Source organism: Lissotriton helveticus, chromosome 9 (assembly GCF_964261635.1).
Source record: "Lissotriton helveticus chromosome 9, aLisHel1.1, whole genome shotgun sequence".
NCBI lineage: Eukaryota > Metazoa > Chordata > Amphibia > Caudata > Salamandridae > Lissotriton > Lissotriton helveticus.
The window spans coordinates 1121606874-1121632489 of NC_136070.1; the positions used below are offsets into that span (position 1 = coordinate 1121606874).

The 25616-nt window shown below is 41.4% G+C and overlaps 1 protein-coding gene across 14 annotated transcripts in view; it reads right to left on the minus strand.

Moving 5' to 3' along the window:
- Positions 1–25616, minus strand: part of CADPS (calcium dependent secretion activator) — a 1592252-nt gene that overhangs the window by 1215388 nt on the left and 351248 nt on the right. For all 14 annotated transcript variants that reach the window (XM_078661538.1, XM_078661533.1, XM_078661537.1 and 11 more), the window contains exon 3: positions 18143–18475. In XM_078661538.1, coding sequence (XP_078517664.1) covers positions 18143–18475 — 333 coding nt within the window. The remainder of the gene's footprint in view (positions 1–18142; positions 18476–25616) is intronic.

The window sequence follows — 25616 nt, forward strand, 5'->3', positions numbered from 1 at the left end:
AAGGGTGCAGGCAACCCAAAATGCATTGGGATTGATTCAAACAACAGCTGCCAACTGCATTATATTTTGAATGGACTTGATTTACGAAATCATTCAGTAAACAGATAATTTAGTTTTACAATATATTAGTTGTTTGTGGAAAAACATTTTTTTCTGATGGGTATATTGCATAAACTGTAAAAAGATTTTGCCTACGGGCTCACATGGTTATTGCACTCTGTTTCCAGGCAACCTACGTTACCCGGAACTCTTGCATTGATTTGACGTAGAAGGGCAGGCTACGACAGAATTAGCACACCAAACTTGATCACACAGAGTACTTTTGGCATGGTATCAACTCATTCATATTCAAGTATGATGATTGTATCATGCTAGCAACAGGGAAAGTGTCAGGGTGCGCTAAAATTTGAAAATAGATACCAAAAGAAGATTCGCTTTATGGTCATTCTTTTGCGTTCAAGAAATAAAGGCAGAAGAAAGAACAGCAGCACATTCTCGCATCATTAGGAGCTATAAAGAACACCTGTGATGAAGTCTGAATACAAGGGGGGGGGGTTACTAGTAATTTGAGATTCAACTGTGGAAGTTGTGGAAGATATTTCCAGTGGAGCCAAGATTAAAATAAGACAAAGTAAACATAGTTCCTGAAGATCTGACCAGAGGGGCAGTTAACATGAAAACCACAACCTGTAAACATCTGAAATGGGCTCTGTAATGCCCCATTAGTATGGCTTGACCATGGACCTGTAGTTTGCCTGCCATCAACTGTTAGTATGGTTTTGATGAACACTGCAGAACTCTTATAAGTGAAACTTTGGAATTCGAACAAATGCTGGAAAGGAAAACGTACTATGGCTTCCTACAGACATGAACCCATACGCAGCTGTAAACCAACAGACATTGTAAGGTTCCTCCCTCGAGTATGGTTGATGACTGGGTGATTGCCAGCTTGACTTTAGCATAATTAGAAAGTGTAACTTTTTGCAAGGGTGAAGGAAGAGATATGTGATTTTAATTGAAAACGTAACTAGAACAGTTCAACTACTACCCAATTATGTCATGGATTGTCCTTTGCCTGTTTCGAGCATAACATGACTAATACTAAGATGCTCCATTTATGATTGCTTAGATAGACATTTCATGTTGTCATATGTTACATTATCAAAATAATAAACATCATGCTACATCCGGTTTAGTGTATTTAGTTAATTGTTTTCATACATGTTTTGTCTATACCCCCTAAAAATGAATTCCTAATTATTCATCTAGGGCTCAGTATGTTAATAAATGGTATCCTTAGCAAACCCTGCATTGCACAAACAGAAGCTGCAAAGATGTACCATTCTTTCTTGCTATTCAGATGGCATGTATCTATGGTGTGTGATCACTCTAATGGCTGCAAGTCATTGAAAGGTTTTTGACTGCTTTTGCCAGTCAGTAACCACTGACACAGTGTATGCTGCCTAAGAGTAACAAATTCCTCTCTGTGAATAACAGCTGTGGGAAACAGGAGAGGGTACAACGTCCCATGAAAAGCTGCATGCTCCCAGTGATTACGAATTTTTGCAATACACTTCTCTTTTGGCATTGCAACATTATGCCTATAAAGATTAAAGGTTGCAATATTGCCTCATTATAGGTGTTAAACAACAGTTGGAGGTCTTCAATGTCTTGGCCAAGTCGCATTGCAGGTCATGCACAAACATATTACTGAAATATTATTTGGCCAATAGTACATTTGAACCCATATGTTTAATTAATTTGATCCCTTTATGCGTATGCCCAATGTTGGACACGGTCACTGAATGTGCATTTATCCTAACTAGTAAACTAGAAGAAGTACATTTTTTTGAAAATCAGTATCTTGACCCAAGAAGAAATACCAACAGGGAGCCCACAATAGGACAGTGACCCTGCAATAGAGTAGCAATGGGTTCTGAAAGGAGAATAGAACCAAAGTCTACAGATCTTTATACCAACAAGAAAAACTTCAGGTCAAATCTGTGCTAATTTTTAAATAAAAACATTTTTCCACCTGAAGGAATACTTTAGTCCTTATGAAAATTGCAAGTCAAGGTCTGCAAGCAGAAGTGGATTAAGTTAAAAGGCTTTGGGATCGCATGAAAGAATACGCTGAACAAATCTTATTGTGTTGTAAGCATTTGTAAGCCCATTCAAGTACTATGAGTTTTAGCCTTTTGTATTGTTGGGCATCACACTGTTCATCTTTACCTTGTAAATTACGATGCTAAGTCAAATCATCTTCCTTCCTCCTATTATAGGCAGATAGTAGAGTGCGGCTGGGATCTGCACTTAAAACGGTATTCCTCGAAGTTATTGGTGGCTTTCCACTATGCACTTTTAAGGTGATATAGGAGCCTCAGTGTCTTCAAATGACAAAACACTTGCTTTGGCTATTCATCACATGTCTATATAAATAGCTGGCATCTGTCTCCCTGTCCTGATCCTGCCTTGACTATTTCTAAAACTACTAATGACTGTCCTAAATAAGCAGCTGTTCTTCAAAGACCAGGGTAGAAGCTGTGCTTTGTATAAAGCTCATTACCTGTCATAATTGTAACTAATAATCAAAGATGGTGACTGGTAAGATTGTTGCTGCTTATCTAGTGCTACTGCCCGAGTTCCTGGTGAAGGTTTCAAAGCTTAAATAAAGTATGTCTTAGATACTACACGGGTTATTTGGAGTTTGAAAGAGCAGGAACAGTGCCATAAATCGGTAGTGCTTCCACCTTACCAAACGCGCTCTATTGAGTGTCCGGGTCACCACTTTGTTTACACTGGTGAAGCTTCGACTGACTTTGCTGGCATAAATCTTTGACATGATGATCTCAGTCCTTTTTAAGGAGAAGGGACTGTCACTCCTTTTCCTTATGTAGGATCTAGGATTGCCGTGCAAGGCATGGTGGTCCACGGTAAAGAAAGTGCACAATGGCTTGGTGCCTGGCCTGATGAAGGATGAAAATGAGTATCATGATCATGGCTTTCTTGTTCTCGAGAAACAGAAATCCCACTATGGGTATGTGGTTCTTGAAAATAAAGAAAAACCTTGTTGTTCTGCAAAGCGCATTTCCTTCAGTTGAGCCACAAGTCAGGTGAGGGTATACAGAGCCCCACCTACCTGACTGGATTCTCTAAATGTGTCAGCCAGTCCTCCACCAGGTGAGCAAAGACCATGGATCCAGCTGCCCTGAGGGACAGAAGGCCATCACCAAGTGGCCCTGCTTGACTCTTTGGGCATACAACTTATTTAATGCTTTTTCAGTATTGCATGCTTCATACTGGCAAATTCTAATTCTATTTATGATTAACTTCTATTACGTTCAGCATCAACTCTCAGAGTTTTTGAACCTATATATACACTTTGTGGTTGTTTCCAATATGTTGTAATATGCAGTGGTCAAAGCACTGTTCCGCTCAACACCTTTAAAGCCTTTATTCCTATAAATATCCTTTAGTATGTTTGGTCCTAACAATGAAGAAAATCTTATTTACATCTTGGTTCGACTTGTGCAAGTGTTTAATTTGTAAAATAATAAGTTCTTGTGCCTAATGTTTTTCTTAGAAGCTCGCAGCCGGCATTGACCAATGCCCAGATTGCAGAATTTCATGGCTACTTAGTCTGTATTCCACTACATGTTTGTTTCTTTCAACACCATGCACTCCAGACAACTTTATTTTACTCTTGCATGTTCTTTTTCACCCCTGCTTTCTCCCATAGTCACTGTTTGTTCTGTCTGTATCTTCCTCCTCCTTTTCCCAAATTTTGTTTTCCTCTCTCTTGCTCTGGGTCAAATTCTTTTGACGAACACAAAGAGTCAGACCCCAGAAATAAAAAAAATAAGGGTCAGTAACAACCGGTTCAAATTAAGACCTGCACTGACAGGTGCCATGACCTAAATGTTTTTTTTCCTTTTACCTTTAAATGCAATGTCGAATAGGTCAGAGGCTAATGATAAGGTATTGTATTTAATATATTCACTAGAGAACATCATGAGCCTCTGGCAGCACTACTGTCTCATATGTACCTGCCGGAGAAAAGTCTCTCATTTTTGTTTTCTTTTCCTTATGATTTAATTTGATCTTCAATTTTTTTTATCTTTTTATCTCATATCACTCATTCAGTTCCCTTCCCCTGTCCTTTCATTCTGCAGGGTCCACCATTACCGTTTATATTCTTAACTATCCCAAGTATTACTGTCTTTGGAGGGATTTCAGAAAATAAGAACCAGCCTCTAGTTATGCTGCATTTCGGTCTGTCATTTAAAGTTGAGTACAAACATGCACTGATGCAACTGCTATCTCGTAATCATAAAAAATGTTTTGAATTTTATGATTCAATTGAAAATCTCCTAATAAGAAAATAATAGTTATATTACCCTGAGTTCCACCTACATTAGTGTAATATCAGATTGCCCTTTCATTTTCTTAATTCAATGCTCTTAGATGAGGTTTAACAAAGAAGGCTCCAACTTCCATCATCTTTTAAGAACCGACATAAAGAGACACGTTCAGGGTCTTTTGCGACATTCATTGTGCATATCTTGAATGACAATGTAATTTGATAAAGCCTGAAATGCACGACTTTGTCTTGTCTCAGAATCTCGTTGCCTGAATATTTTATTCTGTCTCTCCATGGTAATTTGATTGCGCTATAAATGGTCAGTTTCCTTAGCTTGGCATTAGCTGCCTGGGTTCCATTAGCCTATTCAATACACTGCTAAATCAGTAGTGCAGTAGTTTATCAATGGGAGGAAGGGAAATCTGTCTTCCTAGGTTTACTTTTCAGTTTTTTTACTGCTTCACTGAAAGACATGCAGGCATTTCATGTTGAAGAAAGTAATGGATCAGCCAAAAAGCCAATATATATTAACATGGGATAAATGTAAGGGGGTTCATTAAACCTTACCTGCCATGGACACTTTCTATGGTGTCGCGTGGGGTAGGGACAGAGGCAGGCGCGCAACACCCATTGGACTCACCGGGCTTCAGCCACCCCCGGCGTGTGTGGCAGCCCGGGATGAGACAGATCCCGGGCACACACACAGCCGCACCCAAACGTTTCACAGGTCTTTTAAAGACCATTTGAATGTTAATTAGGCCTTGCAGTTGTTTCACCCCTTCTAAAAGCCCCTGCAGCTCCACTCTGCATACTGATTAAAGGTTCAGCCCCCCCCGAATTTTTTTCTTAGCCCCCCCCCCGAAATGTGCCTCTGGTTGCGCCTCTGGACAGAGGCACAGAAAAGGGGGAGGCAGCAGCTCTGTTGTGCACTTTATCTCCAACTCAACAACAGTGCAAAGGAAATGGCGTACCTCTGAAATTGTAGACATATGTCATTTGCAAAAGTGAGGTATCTTTTCAGAACCGGATTTTTTTACCTCTTACTTGATTTTGGGAAATGTGTGAGATAAAAAATATTTATGATAAAGGCAACATGAAGTTGCAGCGAGTATCACTGGGCATATTTCACCTGTTTGTCTAACCCCGTGATAGAGGGAGCAGACACTAGCAGCTGAATCTAAGAAAAAGTAAGTTAGTAGATGAAACATTTTTGTGGGTCGATACAGGGCCGGACCGGCCATAGCGGGAACCGGCGTCTCCTAAGTGGGCCAGAGGGGTTGGGGCCGGTTTTTTATCGTAGGGGGCTGGTTTTGTCACTGGGGGACAGTTTTGCAGCAGTGCTGCAATATCGGCACCCTGTAACAAAATAAAAGCGGCAGCGGTGCTTGCAACAAGAGCTTCTCAGTGCCACAAAGCCCCATATCCTCCCCGGGGCCAGTCGAGTGGAATTGCCAGGGCTGGTTTCTCTACCCAGTCTGGCCGTGGGTCGATATATTTATTGGCAGATATATATCTGCATGAATGCCGGAACTCTTTACAGTAGTAAGATCAAAAAATGCTGGTCATATGGTACTACAGTCAATTCAAACCAGAAAATAATCCCAATGGAATTTCTGTAAGTTAAACGTTGTTTCATGCATTTCCATCCATCACATTTTTGCTATCTCATTGAGTTGTCCTAAGTGAAAGGGGTACACAGTTATGTGCCCCCTGAGGCTTGTCTGTGACAGGGGTTTCAGGTTGAATCTCACTGATGAGGACCAAAAAGAGTACAGAGTATTGTTGGTGCACTTCTGTGATGGCACAGGTGAGCTAAAAATAAATGGCTTGTATTCAGGTGCGGCCAGTAGAGGTAAGAGTGGTGGGCGGGTCAAGTCTACATATGACGGGATAGGGAAAATTAAATAAATAAATAAATAAAACCCCTTACCTTGCACTCGCCGAGTAAGTGATGCGGCGAGTGCAAGGTAAGTGGCTTTATTTATTTATTAATTTTATTTCCCTATCTCTTCATATGTAGACTTCCTTGCCCCTTAGGCCCCACTGCTCTTACCTGTACCGACCGTGCCTGCTTGTATTAACATTAGACCATCACATTGTACAATATATAAAGCAGTCCTCTCCTTACATGCGCAGACTCTATAAGTATTGGGAAGAACATTATACCAAGAAGAGATAACAGCATTACTGTATGTAGGGATTCTTGCTAAAATCATTCTGTCTTTCTTACTTCCGATTGCATACATTAATTGTGTTGGATGCCAAGGAAATAGGAGCTCTTTATAGCGACTTCAAGATCTATAAATAGATTATGGCCTGAAAAATGCACAATTATGGCCTTTAGATATTAATTTATGTATTAATTCAATACAACATGAACACTGGTTAGGAGCATTTCAGTGCCTTAGAGAGGAATAACAATATTCCCCTAGGGAAGGGAATTATCTTAAACATCTTTGAATATATTTTTAGGAAACGCATTCCATTTGAAAGGCGAAGGGAAACCAGGAGTTTTGCATTGTCCTGCCAAATTTCATTTTCGTTGAGGTGTATTGCTGCAATTTTGCATTTCTGGTCGATGAGAGCACGATGATAGTCTTTCACTGCTTAAATATAGCAAATGGTAAGAAAACATCAATTGGCATATTTGAGTTTTCAGTAAGCCCATATCAACTCTGCACAAAGATTATACATGTCATATAAAAGGCTGTATCTTAAGTGGTATGTAGCGTGGCCTTAGGAAACCCAAATGTGCGATCAAAACATGGCAATAAGACTGAAAATTTTGATGTTTTTACCTATTCGACTGAACTGTTTTATAATTTTTAGGCTTGCATCTGACAGCAAATATATCAACTGTAATGTACGCTTTGGAGCCCACAAGATCCAGTTGCATAGTGGTTTTTTAGATATAATAGGGACATCAAAGTGCTCTTATTGCATAGAACAGTGGTTCTTAATCTGAGGTCCATGGACCCCTGAGGGTCCACAACACCTACTTAGGGGGCCAGCACTGTTTAAAATATTAACTATTTTTTAACAGAATAATCAAGTATATGTACATAAAATATATGTATAATGTATATGAATACTTGTGTCTGTAGTTTTGTGTATCCTTATGAGGTTCAAATAACAGAAATTGCTTAGGTGGGGTTCCCTGTTGTCCAGTTGTCATTCATTGGAGGTCCCCAGAAGGCTAAAGGTTAGGATCTGCTGGCATAGACCATGGTAGCTTTCCCATTGCATAACTGCACTTTTTGGACCTGGAATTACCTAAGACTTTTTGATTTTACTAAAATTGTATGTATGTCTATAACAGGTATAGAAGCTTTCAGACAGCCTTCCTTATCCATTGGCCTGTTATTGTGTCATTCACATTTTTCTTCCACCCTCAACAGCATAAGGCACTGGACAGAAGGTCAGCCCACTTCATCCATTGGCAAACTTCACTTTGAGTAACAGCATTCTGTCCTATTACAAAGAGCATATCCATGCACAAACAAGTTCCTTTGGATGCCTGGAAATACTGTGGTAATGTGTTTTCTCCGGCCCCAAAATATTTTCACTTTTAACTATTTTTTTTTTTTTAGATTGATGAGAGCCTGGCTGCTTCCCCAAAAATTTAGTTTTCGAAAAAACCATAGCAATAGCTAAAAAGTGTGAAGTGTTGCATACTGAGTGCTGTTGCTGCAGACAAGGACATTTAGCTACTGGTGTAGATGATCCCAGGAAACAACCACCCTGTACTTTGCAGATATGTAAAAGGAAGACAGTAGAGATTGATTGTGGGGCAACACAAAGACAGATTTAGCCTTTTGTTATCCCACTCCTACATCAAGGAAACACACAGTTAGGAAGACATTTTGATGCAGGACTTCAGAGGGACTGAGTAGCATCTCACGTCATGGGGACAAGGATGAAAACCAACAGTTGGGTAACCGGTTTGTGGAAGATTTCTTTTGATGGGAGAAGACTGCACTTAATTAGAATAGGTTGATTCAGGGAAAAGTCTAGGAAGCCCATGCTAAAAGCACAAGAATTTAGCTTCCATAGACATTTTCTGATAGAAAGCAGTGCTTACTAAAAGAACATATAAGGTAACAGCATGGAAATTCTGGCAAGGACGCTTTGGCGTGGGTGATTGCGCTAATTAATACCAACGAACCCTATTGTCTTATTATTGCATTTTACAATAACATTTCAAGAGAATGTTTGGTAAATGCCAAACTAACCAAGATGCCTGCTTGGGGCTCTTTACCCTCAGACAAGGGACAAGGGTCAAGACATCTGAATAACTACAAAATGGTCTTTATAATCAATTTGTCTCAGAATCAGGATGGAAGTCTAAGTTGCCACTTTCACAGATGTTTCTATTAATGTTGTGAAAGTTTGATGATGTGATTTATCAGCCATGATGGCCACCCAAACAGGAGTTTGTTGACAAATGAAAAACTAATAACCCCCATACCATAGGAGTTTTATCCTACAGTGCAGGGGTTATTTTTGTTTCTACTGTCCCTCAATGGCAGGTTTTACCTGGTGGTGACGGACAGCAAAATAAAAACATATAAGGGTGTTATGTGTTAACGTCTAACAGACTGAGCTATCGCTGGCTATTGGATGAGTATGTCATTGACGGTGCGGAGTAGGCTCTGTCATTAACATACTTAAGGTCCACACACTTCTGCTAGATGGCGGGTGAACCTTGAGTTTGGGGGACAGTGCACCCTCTCCGCCAAACTCAAATTAAGCCCCTTAGTCAGGAATTCAGCAGTATGCCTAAAATGGTGCATAAAACCAGCAGTTCACATCTCTAGAGATCACATAGCAACCAACATAGACAAGCTGCCACCTCCTCCAATTACCAACTGAGTATGAAGTGGAAGAGACTCTTGATCCCCGCAGAATCAGAAGGAAGTTACAAAATCTAGTGTCCTAGCATTACACAGATTTTGGGAACCCGAGTCATTTGTTTATTGCTCTGCTTAATCCAGTGCTTCCACCATCTTTTCCCTGATAAACCATGTACTGAATTGAAGGGGTTTGACAGCCTTTTTTTGAAGAGGGTAATGAGGCTAGATGAGATTGTTAGGTACAACTACCGTTTTAGTTTGACCTTTTACTTAGATCATTTTAGATTTACTCATGTACAGAAGAGAGAACCTGAAACTTTTCTCTGAGCATCAAAGCTTATTGCTGATCCTTTGCATTGCTGTGACTGAACTTCCTGCTTTTAAATACTGGTACACCTAAACTTCCTTCAGAGGTTGGGTTTCCCAGTTGTTATTCTGTACCTTTATAGCACGGTGCTGTGATTTGTGTACCTTTAACTTGACTGCTAACGTGTAATAAACCTTCTAACTACAGTCACTGATTCCTGGTCCTCACTGTGTGGTCATGTGAATTTCAATGGGTATATATATTTGATTGATGTTATGTTAACTCCCATCAGGTGGAATAGAAAAGGTCCATTAGAAGAGAAATTGTCATACACATGGTAACTGGTGTTACAGCACATATTACAGGTATGGTTACAGCTATGTGTTTGTGTTAAATATTGGCAGTTCAAATGTGCTGACATTTATAGGGAGCAAAACCATTGGTACTTAAAAAAATGTACAACTTATGGTTGGCAAAAAACAAAATCACTCTGATTATTGAGTCACTTGTAGTGAGGACCTGTGAGTGTCCTTCAAAGTCTGTTCACATCTTGAACAGTGCAAAGCAAATTTTTGATCCCTTTCCAAATGATTGTATCACTCCATTGCAGTTTTCCTCTGATATATTGGCACGTCAAACCTGCCAAAAGATATGGGTTGTTAAAAGCCCATAAAAAGCCAAAACATGTAGGGACACATGCTATTCCCGATACATCAAGCCCAAAGGCATTCGCAATTAAGGAAATCACAATTGTTTTGCGATTTCCTTAATTGCGAATGCAGTTAGGGAATCGCAAATTGTGATTCCTTAATGCATTGCATCATGCCTTCGCAAATTGCGTTTTCACAATTTGGAATTGCAAATTACCATCAACTTCAAGCTGATTGTAATTTTCAATTTCTTAGAAAGGGTAATTCTATGCATTTTTCTATGTGCCATGTCGCGCACACATATGCTCTTACGGCATATGTTTGCGCCACATGTTCACACATGCCAATTTTGGGGGTGCAGCAGGGTGGCCTTTTGGCCCCCTAGCACCCTTCAAATAGCATTCGCAATTTGCGAGTACCTATTTGGTACTCGCAATTTGCGAATGACTTCCCATGCCTCTAGGCCCAGAGGAATTAAAGGAAAGGCATTCCTGGATAGCGAGTCGCAATTTGCGAGTCGTAATTAAGGAATTTGTAGGAATCGCAATTTTTTGTGTGATTCCTACATGCAGAGGAATTGCGATTCCTGAAGTGCGATTCCCTAAAAATAGCTATTTAGGAATCGCAATTCCATTCTTTCATGCATGTGGCCGGTAGAATCTGGTGTGTTAAATACCGATTCCGTGTGTTATGCATCTTTGTATGTTGAAAAGTCAGAAAAGAAGGATTTACCATATGTGTTACTACCTCACTGTGGTATAATTACCCTTTTCCACCAAAATTGCAATGAGGGCCTCAGTGAGTTCCTTTACCTCTGCATACGCCCGTTGTTGTTTACATGGGCGGCTTGCGGCTTATTCACAGCAGAGGTTAAATGAAATATTCCTGCCAACATACCCATGCTTAGAAACGGTTTCCAACATAGCTAGACAGACTCTAAATGTCTTTTCGAGAGCATATTCAGTGGCCAACAAATATGTTTGACTGCACTCTGCGGTTCAAGGTCAACTAATACAAATGGATATGAAAAATAACAGAATCATGAGCAAGCACTTAAGAACTGAACGCCTCATACATAAAAAGAACATCATGGAAAATTGTCATTTTCTCCTTTCACAACATAGCTATGTTTTTTTTAGCCAAAAGTGATATTCGTATTGGTTTAAGCACTGAAAATGTGCTTATCAGATTACAAAAATCAAACAATTTTGGCATTTTGACAATTAAATCAGATAAAAGAAAGAACAGGCTACGCTGATTTAACTCATTAGTTCGTATACATTCTACTAACAAATTTTACCATACTAGGAAAGAAACAATACGCCTAGACAGGATCAGATTAGCAATTTATATACAAATATGGCTACCGCAGTGGAACTCAAAGAAAGACTTAATGACACAAGTATCATGTGTAAAGCACTGAGTAATCTGCTGCCTTTGTGTGGCTCACATTACCATCTGGAGCTCCTTGTTTTCTGCTTTCTCAAGATTGGAGATAGAAAGAGAGGACTTCTCAAGGATACAAGCACTGCATGAGCAGTGCCAGAGCAACGTAAAGAAGAAGGTGCATACACAATTGGTCCTGTGAAGGTTTCAGCATATTGCACACATTGCAAAAGTCACTTGTTTTAAAATAAGTGGATCAATTTGCTTTATAGGAGAATCTAGATATAATAATTACTACTTTTTTTGTATATGCTTTGTTGGCAGGGTATGCCCAGAGTGGGTCCCATGCTCATTTTGCCACTGGATTGAAGCTAGCCTGGCTGATGAGGGGTGTTACCCCGAAACCAGCCTCATGATGCTTGTTTCCGGTCCAGGTAAGACCTGGCATGGCAGTTCAGGATGGACTGTTCCCATGAGGCACAGGGTCAAGACTGATTTGCATATCGCTGAGTCTGAACTGGGGTGGTGAAGCGAGCTAAAGAACAATGATGCATTCAACCCAGGTCTGTGATTGGGCGTGAGTATCTGAAACATTTCAGCGCTCGGACGCTCATCTCCTTGTGTTTGCTTTATTTGAAAAAAGTTGGCAGGGTATGTCCAGACGTGGGTTTCTTGCTCACTTTGCCTCTGGATTCAAGCTAGCCTGGCTGGTGAGAGGTGTTACCCCAAAACCGGTCCCAGGATGCTTTTTCTCTGGTCCAGGGAAGACATGGCTTGGAAGTTTGGGGTGAACTGTTACCATGAAGCACAGGGTCAAGACTGATTTGCATGTGGCTGGGTCTGAACTGGGGTGGTGAAGCAAGCTAAAGAACAATGATGGATTCAACCCAGGTCTGTGACTGGGGTTGAGTGTCTGAAACGTTTCAGCGCTCTGACGCTCATCTCCTTGTGTTTGCTTTGTTTGACATAAGTTGGCAGGGTTTGCCCAGACACGGGTTTCTTGCTCACTTTGCCTCTGGATTGAAGCTAGCCTGGCTGATGAGGGGTGTTACCACGAAACCAGTCCCAGGATGCTTGTTTCTGGTCCAGGTAAAACCTGGCATGGCAGTTCGGCTGGACTGTTCCCATGAGGCACAGGGTCAAGACTGATTTGCATATGGCTGGGTCTGAACAGGGTGGTAAAGCGAGCTAAAGAACAATGATGGATTCAACCCAGGTCTGTGACTGGGGGTGAGTGTCTGAAATGTTTCAACTCTCTGACGCTCATCTCCTTGTGTTAGCTTTGTTTGACATAAGTTGGCAGGGTATGCCCAGACGTGGATTTCTTGCTCACTTCGCCTCTGGATTCAAGCTAGCCTGGCTGGTGATGGGTGTTACCCCAAAACCGGTCCCAGGATGCTTTTTCTCTGGTCCAGGGAAGACATGGCTTGGCAGTTCGGGGTGAAATGTTCCCACGAGGCACAGGGTCAAGACTGATTTGCATATGGCTGGGACTTAACTGGGGTGGCGAAGTGAGCTAATGAATGATGATGGATTCAACCCAGATCTGTGACTGGGGGTGGCTGTCTGAAAAGGTTCAGCGCTCTGTCCATCATCTCCTTGTGTTTGCTTTGTATATAGCTCATCATACCATAAATCAACCATTTTAAAGCACTGTAAATAAAGTAAATAACAATGATCCATTTTAAAAGTACAAAATTTATCTCTGCTAGAATGATGATAGGTTGAGCCACAAGGCCACGACTGGAGAAAGATCCATCTCCTACCTCTCTGCGACGACCCAGAACTCCCTACCTCTGCACCTCAGTCAATCATCATCGCTGCCACAATTCAGGAAGGACCTTAAGATCTGGCTCTCAACTCAGCACCTTGAGACCCTCATGGGTGAGTATTTGTGCTTTATTAGAAACTTGATTGATTGATTAAGCCAGCCTTGCCAGTATTCAAACTCATGAACTCCATCTCATCACAGTTTTCACTCAGTGGCCAAGATTTAGTATCACATTGCGAGTTACAAAGTGACCCATAACGGCGCAAGGCGGCACAAAGCAACTCATTAGTATTTACTTTCCCGCACCAGAGGTTTTTATCTCGGGAAAGATGCCTTTTTCAGTGCAAAAAGCATTTTGTGCTGATTTGTGACAAGGGAGCATTGTTGAGGTGTTACAGTGCATCAGCTATGGATTTTGACAGATGGCCAGATCTACTAAGATAGCCCGACTGGACTTTGCGTAAAAAACGAATGCCTCCTTGAAGCACGTGCCGAAAGAGGAGAAGCATATTTAATTGTCCAACAACCCACACACTACATGTGTGCTGAAATTCATAGCAGACATCTAACAAAACGTCTATGTTTGTCTACACATAGGAATCTGTATTGCAAAGATATGCTTACTGTACAAATCCTATTATTTACAGCACACACTCATCTCTGTACGGCTATATGCTTCCTGTACAAATCCTATAATTTACAGCGCACACTCATCTCTGTAAGGCTGTGTGTAGCACAAGGCACACTTTACGAATGCCAGTGCAGGGAAAGACAGCAGCAGCAAACCATTCTTAATAGATATGACTCTGCACTGCCTTTTCCCCAGGCTCTGCGCTGCCTTTCCTCCCCTGGTACAATGCAGCAAGTTTGGTTGCTGCTCTGCATTGCGCAAAAATGTATTAAGTCTGCCCAAGGAGTGTTCAGCTCACTGAGCCACACTGCCGTCTAAGATCTGGTTAAAGGTCAGGTATAATTGAGCCCAGATCTAGATATTTGCATTAAATATCAGACATGGAACCTACTTACTTATCACTGCATTTAAACTGAGTTAGGACATTGGTTTCTATGTCTTCTAAAAGCTCGATTTGAATTTAAACCATGTGGCTCTGTCTGCGTTTGGAATGGAGTCACATATTCTGGCTACCACTAGACGGTATAAATGATTAAAAGGGCACATTTAAGCTTAGTCAGAAAGCAGTGAGACGTTTTAACTCGATTAGGTGCTTTAAGAAGCAAATACTTCTGGTGGGGTCTGCGATCCCTGATCGCTTAATGGTGGATTTGCTAATTGTCTTTAACTTTTAATTGCTCAGGAGGATTTTAATATGATCATATTTAGACACAGAAAGGACAGTGCTCCAAAATTAAGGAAAAACATGATTCCCAACAGCTAATTGACTTATGTGTGCATCGCGAGAGACTGCAAAAGACCGGCGCATAACCCAGAAAATGGAATTCTGTGAAAGAGCAGTGACTCGGGAGACACGTTTTGTGAGTGGTTACCACAGCCTGCCTTTCCTCAGAGCAACTACGACACAAGGGGCTCGATTCACAAAGGGACTTACGTGTAGTAAAGTTACTCAAAGCGGAATCTCTATGCAGCGCACTCTCCTCAGTGAGCCATGTGGATATTCTGCCCCAAGTGGAGGAGCATTGTCCCGCTGCACTCCTAGCAGTGAAAAAAGGAAAAATAAAATTATAATAAAGCAACATTATTATCATCTTATTTTTCCTACTGCTGTGGCTCAGTGGTTTCCTGCGGGTGGGGCTGGGCTCTGTGATGCCAGAGAACTGCGGCGGGACGGAATGATGGCACTCACCAAGTAAGTGCCCATGACAGTTTGGCCGGCCGGCCGTCTCGGGCCGGCCAAACAGTCATGCGTACTTGCCATGGTCTCGAGCCAGGCGGCATTACAGCCGGAGTGGAGAACATGCCCAGGGAAAATCTGGGCCACTTACCGGTCACTCATAATGACAGCTTTAGTGGCTTTAAACCTGGTGTATCACAGCTCTTACCTCAGTCACTAGTTTATTGTTGAACAATTGAAGGAGCAGAACTTAACGAGTTTATGAAGTTCTCAGCAATTCCCACACATCAGCTACGGATAGGATTTTACATCTCCCACGGCAATATTATCTCTTGTGACAAACCACCATCGTCCGAATGAAGTTTCACATTTTTTAGTGCATGGTATTTGAAAAATGGTAAGGGAATACCTAACATTTCAAAACTCTCTCTCTGCCAGACCACAGCTAAAATGGAAATCCTGTTGCTTTGTTCTTGGACTTCAATGTGCTGCTTTTTGACAGTTCACACACGCCAGGCATGCCCAATACAAATCTGTTTTATGTGTACTCTTCGGAGTACTTTAGCATCTGATTCATCCACAGGTAAACAACATAGTAAAGAATATGTCATTACACCTTTATGTCTTCTGTGGCAACTCCCTCTATTGTTAACACTCCAGTGATTCACACTTGTCCTCACAGTGACCTCTTCTGCACTGGCTACTCCAACGATATTTGTGGATCCCTCCCAACCAGAACATTGGGGAGATTTGAAAAGTGATGACCCACTTGCATAAGCGCGGCACAGCTGCACTCCTTATTGTCTCTTGATGATAACGCTTCCCACCCATACCGGTCACAGAAATAAGAGGTCACTTCTCCAATCAACCAGACAGAATTGGAAGGTGATCTTGGAATTCACAGGGCATCACTCTTTAGAAACCCCGCCCTTGGACATCTGATGCTAAACAGATTATAGGAAATTCAGAAAAGCTGAAAGATTTCCATCTACACCAAGAATGTGCACCAAATTCTAGTATTTACATTTTCCCACAAACCTTCTTGTTGTTTCATAATTTTTTGTTTTAAATTCTTTCCCAATCCTCCCTTGAAGATTGCTTGGAAGCTGCCATGAGTCAGCGACCTTTATACAAAGCCAATAAATATAACACAATATTAAACAAACAAGAATGCTGTATAGGAATGAGGTCACCATTAGCCTTTATATGGGGAAAAACCATGGAATAATTACATTTTAATCACTGATTTCTACATTAGAACATAATATTGCAAAGGATAACAAAGCTAATTTTCAGTTCCCATATCTTGATAATAATTTGACAGAGTGGGGTGGGGTCAGCAGTCTCTCAGACCCATTTTACTCTGTGATGAGGTAGGGTCTGAGGCCGCCCAGCAGTCCCAACTTTCCTGGCACCTCCCAGGCTGCGTTCCCCGAGAGCTATAGCAGGTAAGTGTTTTGCTTTTATTGACAGTTTGATGCGTGCATGTATACATGAATCTATGTTTATTTGTGAGTCAGTGGTATGAAGGGATGTGTGTGCATGTTTCTGCATGTGAATGCATGGGGTAAGTGAGTGTGCATGTTTGTGGGCACCCCTCTAAGTTTCGTACTGGCCACCACTACAAAGTGGCCTCACAAGTGCAGAGCACCAAAATTGATGTCGCACAGATCATCTAAGTAGTAAAGCACTTCAATCACCTCAGTGACAAAATATTTCTGCATTTGTTTCATTAATGAACGAGCAAACTACAAAGGTTTCTGCCTTACCCACCAAGCAAATAAGGGACACAACTAGGTTATCTTGTTAAAGTTTCATTGTAATCCAACCACAATATAACAGGCCTAAATTCTCCCTCCATAAAACTGATTTTTTTCTCTGAATAGGAGAGGTAACTACTACACTAGAACACCTCTTCCCACCACACACTCTTTACCCTGGAACTGTTTTGCTCTTCACTGACTGTTGTGAACCTGATCACATGAAGTTCAAAAAAGTGAAAAGTAACCTATTCCGCATTTACCTAAACTCCAACATCCCTAAGATTCCCAGACCTTCCTGCCATCACTGTCCAAGTGATTGACTGTGATCTTCACAATAAAGCCGAAAATAACAAGATTAAAAATTGCTCTAGAACTTTCTTCTTAATGGATATTCATTTCATAACTGATATCTCACTCTTCTGAAATAGATGTATATGGTTGTTGAAAAAGATAATATTTGCCTACCCGTCTTTCAGAAGAGCAAAATGTACCTGTTGAAAAGTCCTAACACACCCAATGTGACATTCAGTGACATATTATAATAACATGTTAGGTATACGTGTAGCATCTTGATGTTTAATTTTCAGTCGAAACCAGATATAAAATATGACCAAACTTCTAAATAATGACATATGTTCTAACCCTCAAGTATTTAAGGATATGTCATATAGTGTAATATGTATACGATTCCCTTAATTACAGAGCCTGCGTACTATGGATGCAAAGTATGCAGGTTTCAGAAAAAGTGAAGGAAGAATGTGTGAGTGAAATATGCTAACACTGCGGTTTGTCAACGTCCAGATAACAGCTGTGCAACATAACAGTAGAACCAGTTCAACCTTAAAACAATTCTGTAATTCTATTCGTACTGCAAAGAGAACAAATATGGGTCACATAGGATGCCCAGAAGCACGTGTTACCTTCTCAAGATGGGTTTTGGGATCTTAACGTTGTCCCTACAGTAACAGATATTATTAAAGTAGAGTACAAAAAAATCCCATTTCACAGTAGATCAGTGATATGCAAATATGACTCATGCATATTTATTTAGAGAACCGGAACGCCTGACTGCATATGAGCCCTTGAGGAGCATTTCTGGAATGTCAAGGGCAATGGAACGTCTTGCATATGGAGACATAATCAGAATATAGCAAGGCACAGCATTTTTTGTCTTGGTTTTGATAAATAATTCACTAGTGAGTGAAGAGCAAAGCCCCTCTAGAGAATCATGCTAGGTGTCCTACCTGGCAAGCATTATAAAGCAGTTGATGCTCAAACTTCTTGATCCCCAGGATCTGCTGGAACATTTCATAGAGCTGCTCCTTGCTGAGGATGAGTTCTGAAGCAGCGCTTGCTGTCATCCTAGCTTGCTGTTTGCGTGGATCCTCTTCGCCGCGGTAGATGGCATCGAACTTTGCCATCCATGAACTCAGCACAGTCTCCTTGCTTAGACCATCTATCTCAGGTAGACTGCGCACCCTCTTCTCAATATGCTTTTTAAACACTTCGCGTGAGTCGTTAGCAGAGCAGCCACCGCTCTGTACCATCCGGGCAACACGATCACTTTTAAGAAAGACCTACAGAAAAAGACAGAGAATTTAAGCAATAAATTAGCCCAATAATAGCAAAGTTAATTAAACTATGCAACACTTCCACCATGCTTCTGCCATTCATCACTAGAATTTCACTTTTTTAATATGGCATAAAATAAACATTTGAAACTGTTGAAAATTCTCCAACATTTGGCACATGAGGAAACTGTTTTGAACATGTTATTTTACAGTCCATTTCCAATACTGAAGGCATTACATGAGTCAACAGGTAGGTTCTTGGTATCAGCTAAACCATTGTTGAGTGGTTTAGCTGATGAATGTTATTAGCAACAGGCATATATAAATCCATAACAATTACTCAACCACCGCAACTGTAATCTGTATATACTATCCATGCTCTCTATCCACTAAAGCCAAAATTATCTGCAAAATGACGAGTCTAATGGACATCAGAAATCCGTGTTGTAGAGTCCCTAAGCAGTCAAGTTGCACTAGCTTCAGGGACTATCACTCTGTTTGACTAATAATGTCTTCTGGGGTTAGGGGTGCAACAGTTCTTCAAACATATTCGAAAGGTTATCAGCCTTCCTACTGTACTTATCCCAGCTTTTGCTCTGTGATCCCTAGCTCAGATGAGCTAAATTGGCTGGCTGAGCCTTATCAGCTGGTGCAGCATTGTGTCATTATGGGAAATCCTCAAAGTAGAGATCTTTTCCTAATAAAAATGAGGGTAACAAAACTCTATTTTGAGCAAATTTCATGATAAGAAGATACATTTTCCATGAAACTCCGAAGAATTTTCTCGGAAAATGTATACTGGACCTCCATTAGGATCATGGATCCCGAGTTTGAATCCCATGCCTTGCATAAACAAAAAAATTTAAACTGAAGGTAAAGAACCAAAAGAAAATAAGGCGAGCAAGAAAAGAAAAAAGGGGGAGCGAAAAGGTGGTAGGGGACGAGTGGCTACACTGGGAAAAAAAAGACAAGGGGCAAGGACATTATGTGCATCAGAGCGGATAGGGAAGGGTGGGTATGGGATTGGGTATTGTAAAAACCAATATGGTGCAAGGGGAGAATAAGGACTAGGAGATGCAACGGAGATACCCATTTTAAAAAAAATGAAAGACAGTGTGCAGGTAGGTGTTAGTAGAGGAATCGGGAGCAGGGTTGTTTGACCTGTCATCTTAGGGTGGTGTACCCCCAAACGTTTTGCCTGCTTACCTCCTCTTTTTGCTGATTTTGTTTGTTGGCCTTAGGAGTCTGAGCACTTTACAACTGCTGACCACTGCTAAAGATGATGTGTTTCTCCCCTAAACATGATAACATTGGTGTATACACAATTGTCATATTTTAGTTTGCTTGTAAGTCCCTTGTGAAGTGGTATACCATATACCCAGGGCCTGTAACCTAATTGCTACTAGTGGGCCTGCAGCACTGGTTGTGGCACCCACACACATAGGCATTTAAATCTGTCTCAGACCTGCCATTGAAGGCCCTGTGTGTGCAGTTTACTGCCAGTTCAACTTGGTATTTAAAACTACTTATCATGCCTTAAACTCCCCTTTTATTACATATAGGTCACTCCTTAGGTAGGCGCTAGGTAGCACATAGGGCAGGATGTCGTGTAAGTAAAAGGTAGTACATGTACTGTTATTTTTTGCATGTCCTGGTAGTGACAAACACCCACATTCGCTTTTCACTACTATGAGGCCTACTCCTCTTATAGGTTAACATTGAGAATTCCTTAATACAGTTCTAAGTTGTAATTCCTGATTGTAAAGGAGTAACTTCATCATGTTGTATATCTTTGGAATTGTATTGATAAAGCCTCTTTACTGCTAAAGTTGGATTTAACATACTATTTTAGTGTCACTTTTAGAAAGTGGGCATTTCTCTGCTCATACTGCTCTGTGTGCCTACAGCCTGTCTCCAATATATGGCTGAGGTGGATGACTGCTACACTTTGTGCATTCCCTCTAGACAGCCACAAAAACATGAAGGTTAGGTGTGTCTGCATACTCATCTGCATTCTGATGTCTCTTCCTGAACAGGAAGGGAGAGGGTGCTGACACTTACACCTGAATAGGCTGTGTACTGTTTCCTACACAAAGGAATGATTACCCAGTACTGACAGCCTGGAGCCAGGCCTGGGAAGAAAGGCTCTGTGTGCACTTCAAAGGCCCTTCTTTGAAATCACCCACACTTCAAAGACACAACTGGGTTACGTACTGGGTCTCTGAGCCTACTAAGGCAGTACACTACTGGACGTGTGAAGAACCCTGTCAGGAAAAAGGACTGCTGTGCTGCTACAAGGGCTACCCCTCTGCTGGAATGCTGCTCTGGAAGATCTACTTTTCTGCTCTGATGTGCTGGCTGTTGGCAACTGCTTGCTTCCCTCTCCCCTGCCGAGGAAAGAACTGGATCCTTCTCACTTGAACCAAGAGTGACTCCACGGCTTGCTGGTTTGCTCTCTGTTCTCATGTCTCAGGGCTATCAAAGACTTTCTCCTATCATGAAACAGCACCTGGACTCTGCCATCTGTGAGTTCTGCCTTGCCAAGTGGTGACAATCCTGTCCTGGACCTTTGGAAGTGCTTGTTTCTGTGCTGACCTAGGAGAACCCATGCATTCACGACTTTGCACCTATCGGAACCAACACATCGCCCGGCGATATTGCTTTGACAGACTGTGAGTTTTGACAACGACAAACTGCACTGCTTCCTCCGCTCCTCGCATTGGGGTCCTCGACATCAACTCTTCCTCCATCCCAGTAAGACCTGTGTGAATCTTGTAGACAGCCTGCCCTCCATCGCTCGGCCTGAACTTTGGGTTTAGCCCGGCCCAGCGTAACCTGATGTCACTGGTTGGCACTTTATAACTCTAAGCACGATATTTGGATTTAATCTTTAAAAATTCATAACTTCGGTTCTACCTATTGGATTTTTGTAATTTTGAGCTTGTTTAACTCATAAAATATATAATCTATTTTATAAACTTGTGTGGAGTTTTTTTAAGGTATTTTCATTGTGTTACTGTGGGTGTTGCACAAATAATTTACACATTGTATCTTAGATAAGCCTGACTGCTCTGTGCAAAGCTACCAAATGGTGAGCACAAGTTGTCTTTTAGATTGTATCTATCTTACCCTGACTAGAGTGGTGGTTCCTGCTTGGACACAGTGCATACCTCTGCCAACCAGAAACCCCATTTCTAACAAGGGTGTAAGGATTTCTTGAATAAAAGAGTAAGGGCAGTACTCTATTCTGCTAGTTTTTACAATTTTAGGTTTCAAAGCTAACAGTGACCTCCTGTTGCTCACAAGAGCCAACAATTCGGAACAAGACAAGAGGTTGCATATGCACATGAATATGCATGAAATTGTTCAATGCTTTATGTTTGATACGTCCATAGAAGAAAGGTGGACATCTTTAGTGTCTTAGGACTGAAGTCTACCAAGTTCGACTGATTAACAATAGGATACTTAACCACAATGGATTAAGCATTGTATAAGATGGATGACTATAGTTGAACGTGTGTACCACTTTTTCAGTAATTAAAAAAACAATTGTTGACTTTTAAACACATTTGAGAAGATGCCTGACCAGAAATAAAAAAAAAGGAAACAGAACATTAAACCATAGTCTCAAAAAATGAAAGTTTGCATTTTCTCCCACTCACCAACATTCACAGTAGTATGCCTGGAATGCTGCACCAGGTGAAGTATTTCAGGCATAAAACAAGGAATGCCACGTAACCTACCCCATAAGCGGTGCAATTTTTTACATGGCATAGAATTCTACACAGTGAGAACAAAGTACCCTGTGCAAAGGCACAGTTTTTTAATCTCTGAGGGAGTTATGTTCCCCCATGAAGAAAAGTCTTCCTCTACACCACACCAAATGTTGGTTGGTCAATTCACATCCCATCCTCAAGTCTTTCACTACTCCAGCTCTTCACTAGAGTCAAATCTATGACCATTTCCAAGGTAGAAAGGAGTCAGATCGAAATGTGTGAATGCTCCCAAATAAATGTTTGTGGGAGTATCCAAAGTTCTAACGCAAACCACAACTTGTAACGCCCACGTCCAACTCCTTGAGTAGGATTTATTAAGGTAGAGGTCCTGGTATGGTGTAGATTTCTGCCGTTGTAAATATACTATATATCGAAAGAGATTTATATAATATTTCAACAATAAACATTTGTTTATGGTTGAAAAACTTTCATAATAGGCCCCACTGTAATTTGATCATTATACATATGAGGAAAAGTGTTCTTTTGATCGGCATCATTTGTACCGGGACTCCATTGCTTTTTCATTGCCATCTTGTGTCAAACACTTCCACACAACCCACCTGGTTGTTTCTGCTGATGCCTGAGGTAAAACTAACTAACACAACAACAGCCATCTTGCAGCCTGCATTTCTGCCCAGGAACTGTTGGACACCCAACCCTCCTGTTCTTTGCAGTTCAACTGAAAGCCACAAGACACTCACACCCTGAGTAAATGATTTGTTTTCCATCTCCTGCTCTCAGCCTGGTAAACATCCTTGACACCGTGATCAGGTTATCTGGACAATGGTCTGACTGCTGGGCCTTGATCTGGGTGAATAAACAATGACTTGAAAGACCGGGCCTTGATCAAGGTGATTGAGCAATGACCTGAAAGACTGAGCCTTGTTAAAGCCAAGTCAGCAATGATTTGTGTACCAAGCCTTGACCAGGTCGCCATCTACAAACAACGTCTGGATCTGGTTATCAACTGCAAACACTGCCCTGATTGAACAATGAACTAACAGCCAAAAGACTGGAATGAAAAAGTATAAAAGGCTTGTAAGCTGCGGAGTAAAGCAGCAGCCTCCTCTGTCTTGTTTCTGACGAGCTTGGGACTCTGTTCCATAGCCCGGGCTATTTGAATAAATCTGGGTTCCTCCTGCAGACGAAGGCTCCTGTGTCTCCTTTTACTACGTATGAAAGGTATGGAAGGCTTGGGCGGTTCCCCCGCCGCCGATACACAGTAAGTGGGTTTTTGCGGTTCTTCACATATTTGTTATCCAATTTGACTTTGTACACTTTTTCCCTGATTATAAGTTGTTTGGAGTGGAATTTCTGTGCGGAATTCCACAGGCCAGTGTTACTGCATTTAGATTTTCCAGGTGTGGGAACACTGGACCCAATTTCACTAGTCAGAAATTCCAGCCAGCAGTATAATCACTTTGGGAAAAGGCTGTGGTGCAGCTAAGTGGTGGCCTGTAGGGTAGGGCGTGTGGGGACAAAGGGAGGTGTGGGGGGATGGGGTAGAAAATAAAAAAATTAACAAAATTAAAACTTACCTGCTGCTCCAGCTGCCAGCCACTGCCTCTCCGGTCTCCGCGTCGCAGGTCAAGCGCACAGATCCGAGGGTCCCCAAGCCAATCACAAGTGGTTCCCCTAAGTTCCCGTAAGCCAATCACATCTGAGCGCCGTGGTTCAGTGCTCAGATGGGGAGAGGTAGCCTTTGAATGTTCCCCACCAGGCTGTGTAATGCAGCCTGGTGGGGAACATGCAAAGTGCGCATGAATTTTTGGCCGGTGCAAAACAGCCAGTCAAACGTTCATGCTCACTTTGAGTGGGCAAACCACTCCACCCCTAGTCCCTGCTCTGGCCAGTCCCACCCCTCTGCGCATATAGGAACAGAAAAAGGAAATGATAATAATGTGTTTCTTTCTTATCATTTTCTTTTTCCTCTGCACTGCCTTAAAGCAGTGGGGATACGCTACGCTGCCTTAGCGGAGGAGCCGCCCCTGGTGCAACCCAGACCAGGACTCAGTCCCTCACCCTTGCCCGTTCTTCAATTAAGATCCGGGGGAACATAAAGTGGCCAACCATGTCCAGCTACATTCAGTGATTCCACCTGTTTGCACAGTGTTCTGAAAATGGCAAAGGGCTAGATCTCAATGCAAAATAACAAAATGAAAGTAAAACTCATGTAAAGGTGTGATAGTACAAGCCTCTTCCATATCACTTGCTAAGAACATAGATTGCAGGAAGGAGAAAAAACAACACGTATTTGTCTCACATCTAACCATATATAGAATCTTATGCTAATACATTTTTTACAGCTCTGACCTACAAATTGCACCTTACCTGCCAATCTCCTCTCGTCTAAGAAAAGTGTCCAAAAGAGGGTCGCAAAGCAATTTTAAATAACTCCGCACCATATAACATCACTGAGCGCTACTTAAAACACAGGGAACAAACACCATCTGCACAGTCTAGATAACGAAGGACCGGAAATACTTTTTTTTAACCTCCTATATAAGATTTGAATTGCTGTTTATCTTACAAGTTAAAAAATGATTTTCTTAGAAAATCAGAAATAAATAGTGCAATAAGCAAGAGCTGAGAGACATTCCTAACCTCGGAAAGTCTCTCAGCTCTTGCTTATTGCACTATTTCTTTCTGATTTCCTTAGAAAAACATTTTTGTAACTCTTGTGTATACTAGTTTTGCATTGTCATTTCATGGATACATTTTTCTGAAGCAAATGGCATAATTTGATTTAAAAAAAAGTCAAACAAGGTTACCTGATTGCTCTATGTGTTAAATAGTGCAAACAAATAGAATTTACACCGCATCCATCCCGTTAAATAGTATTTGCTCTCCAAGACTTTTTGCAAATGTTCCCAAATAGACATTTACTTTTTACTATTTTTTAATTTGTGTCTTATTGGTAACCAGCTACAGTTTAGTTTTCTTTAAATGTTGGTGAAACGTGGACAAATCCCATCTTAAAGTGGCAGTCGGATCGTTTGCACGCAATATTCTTTGGTTGTGAGGAAGAGGTTGCATTTCATCCCAGTGAGTTTGCTTGATGATTAGCGAGGATGCTTCTCTGAACACTGGCAAGTGCCCTGGAGACTCACGCGTTCATGTTAACTTGTACCCCCTCTAGTAAAACACTCTGACCTTTGGAGACACCAGCGCCGACGGTGGCATCAGAAGGATGCAGGACAAGACACGCATGCACAATGACTCAAACCAGCACGGCGCCCAACCTAGCTCGGCAGATGCACTTTGCTTTTTCAGCACAGCGGATGCATTTAGTACAGATTAAACTGGACAATTTTTAGATACATTTTCAATGAATGCTCAATATGGTCAATGCAACATAATATTTGTGAATT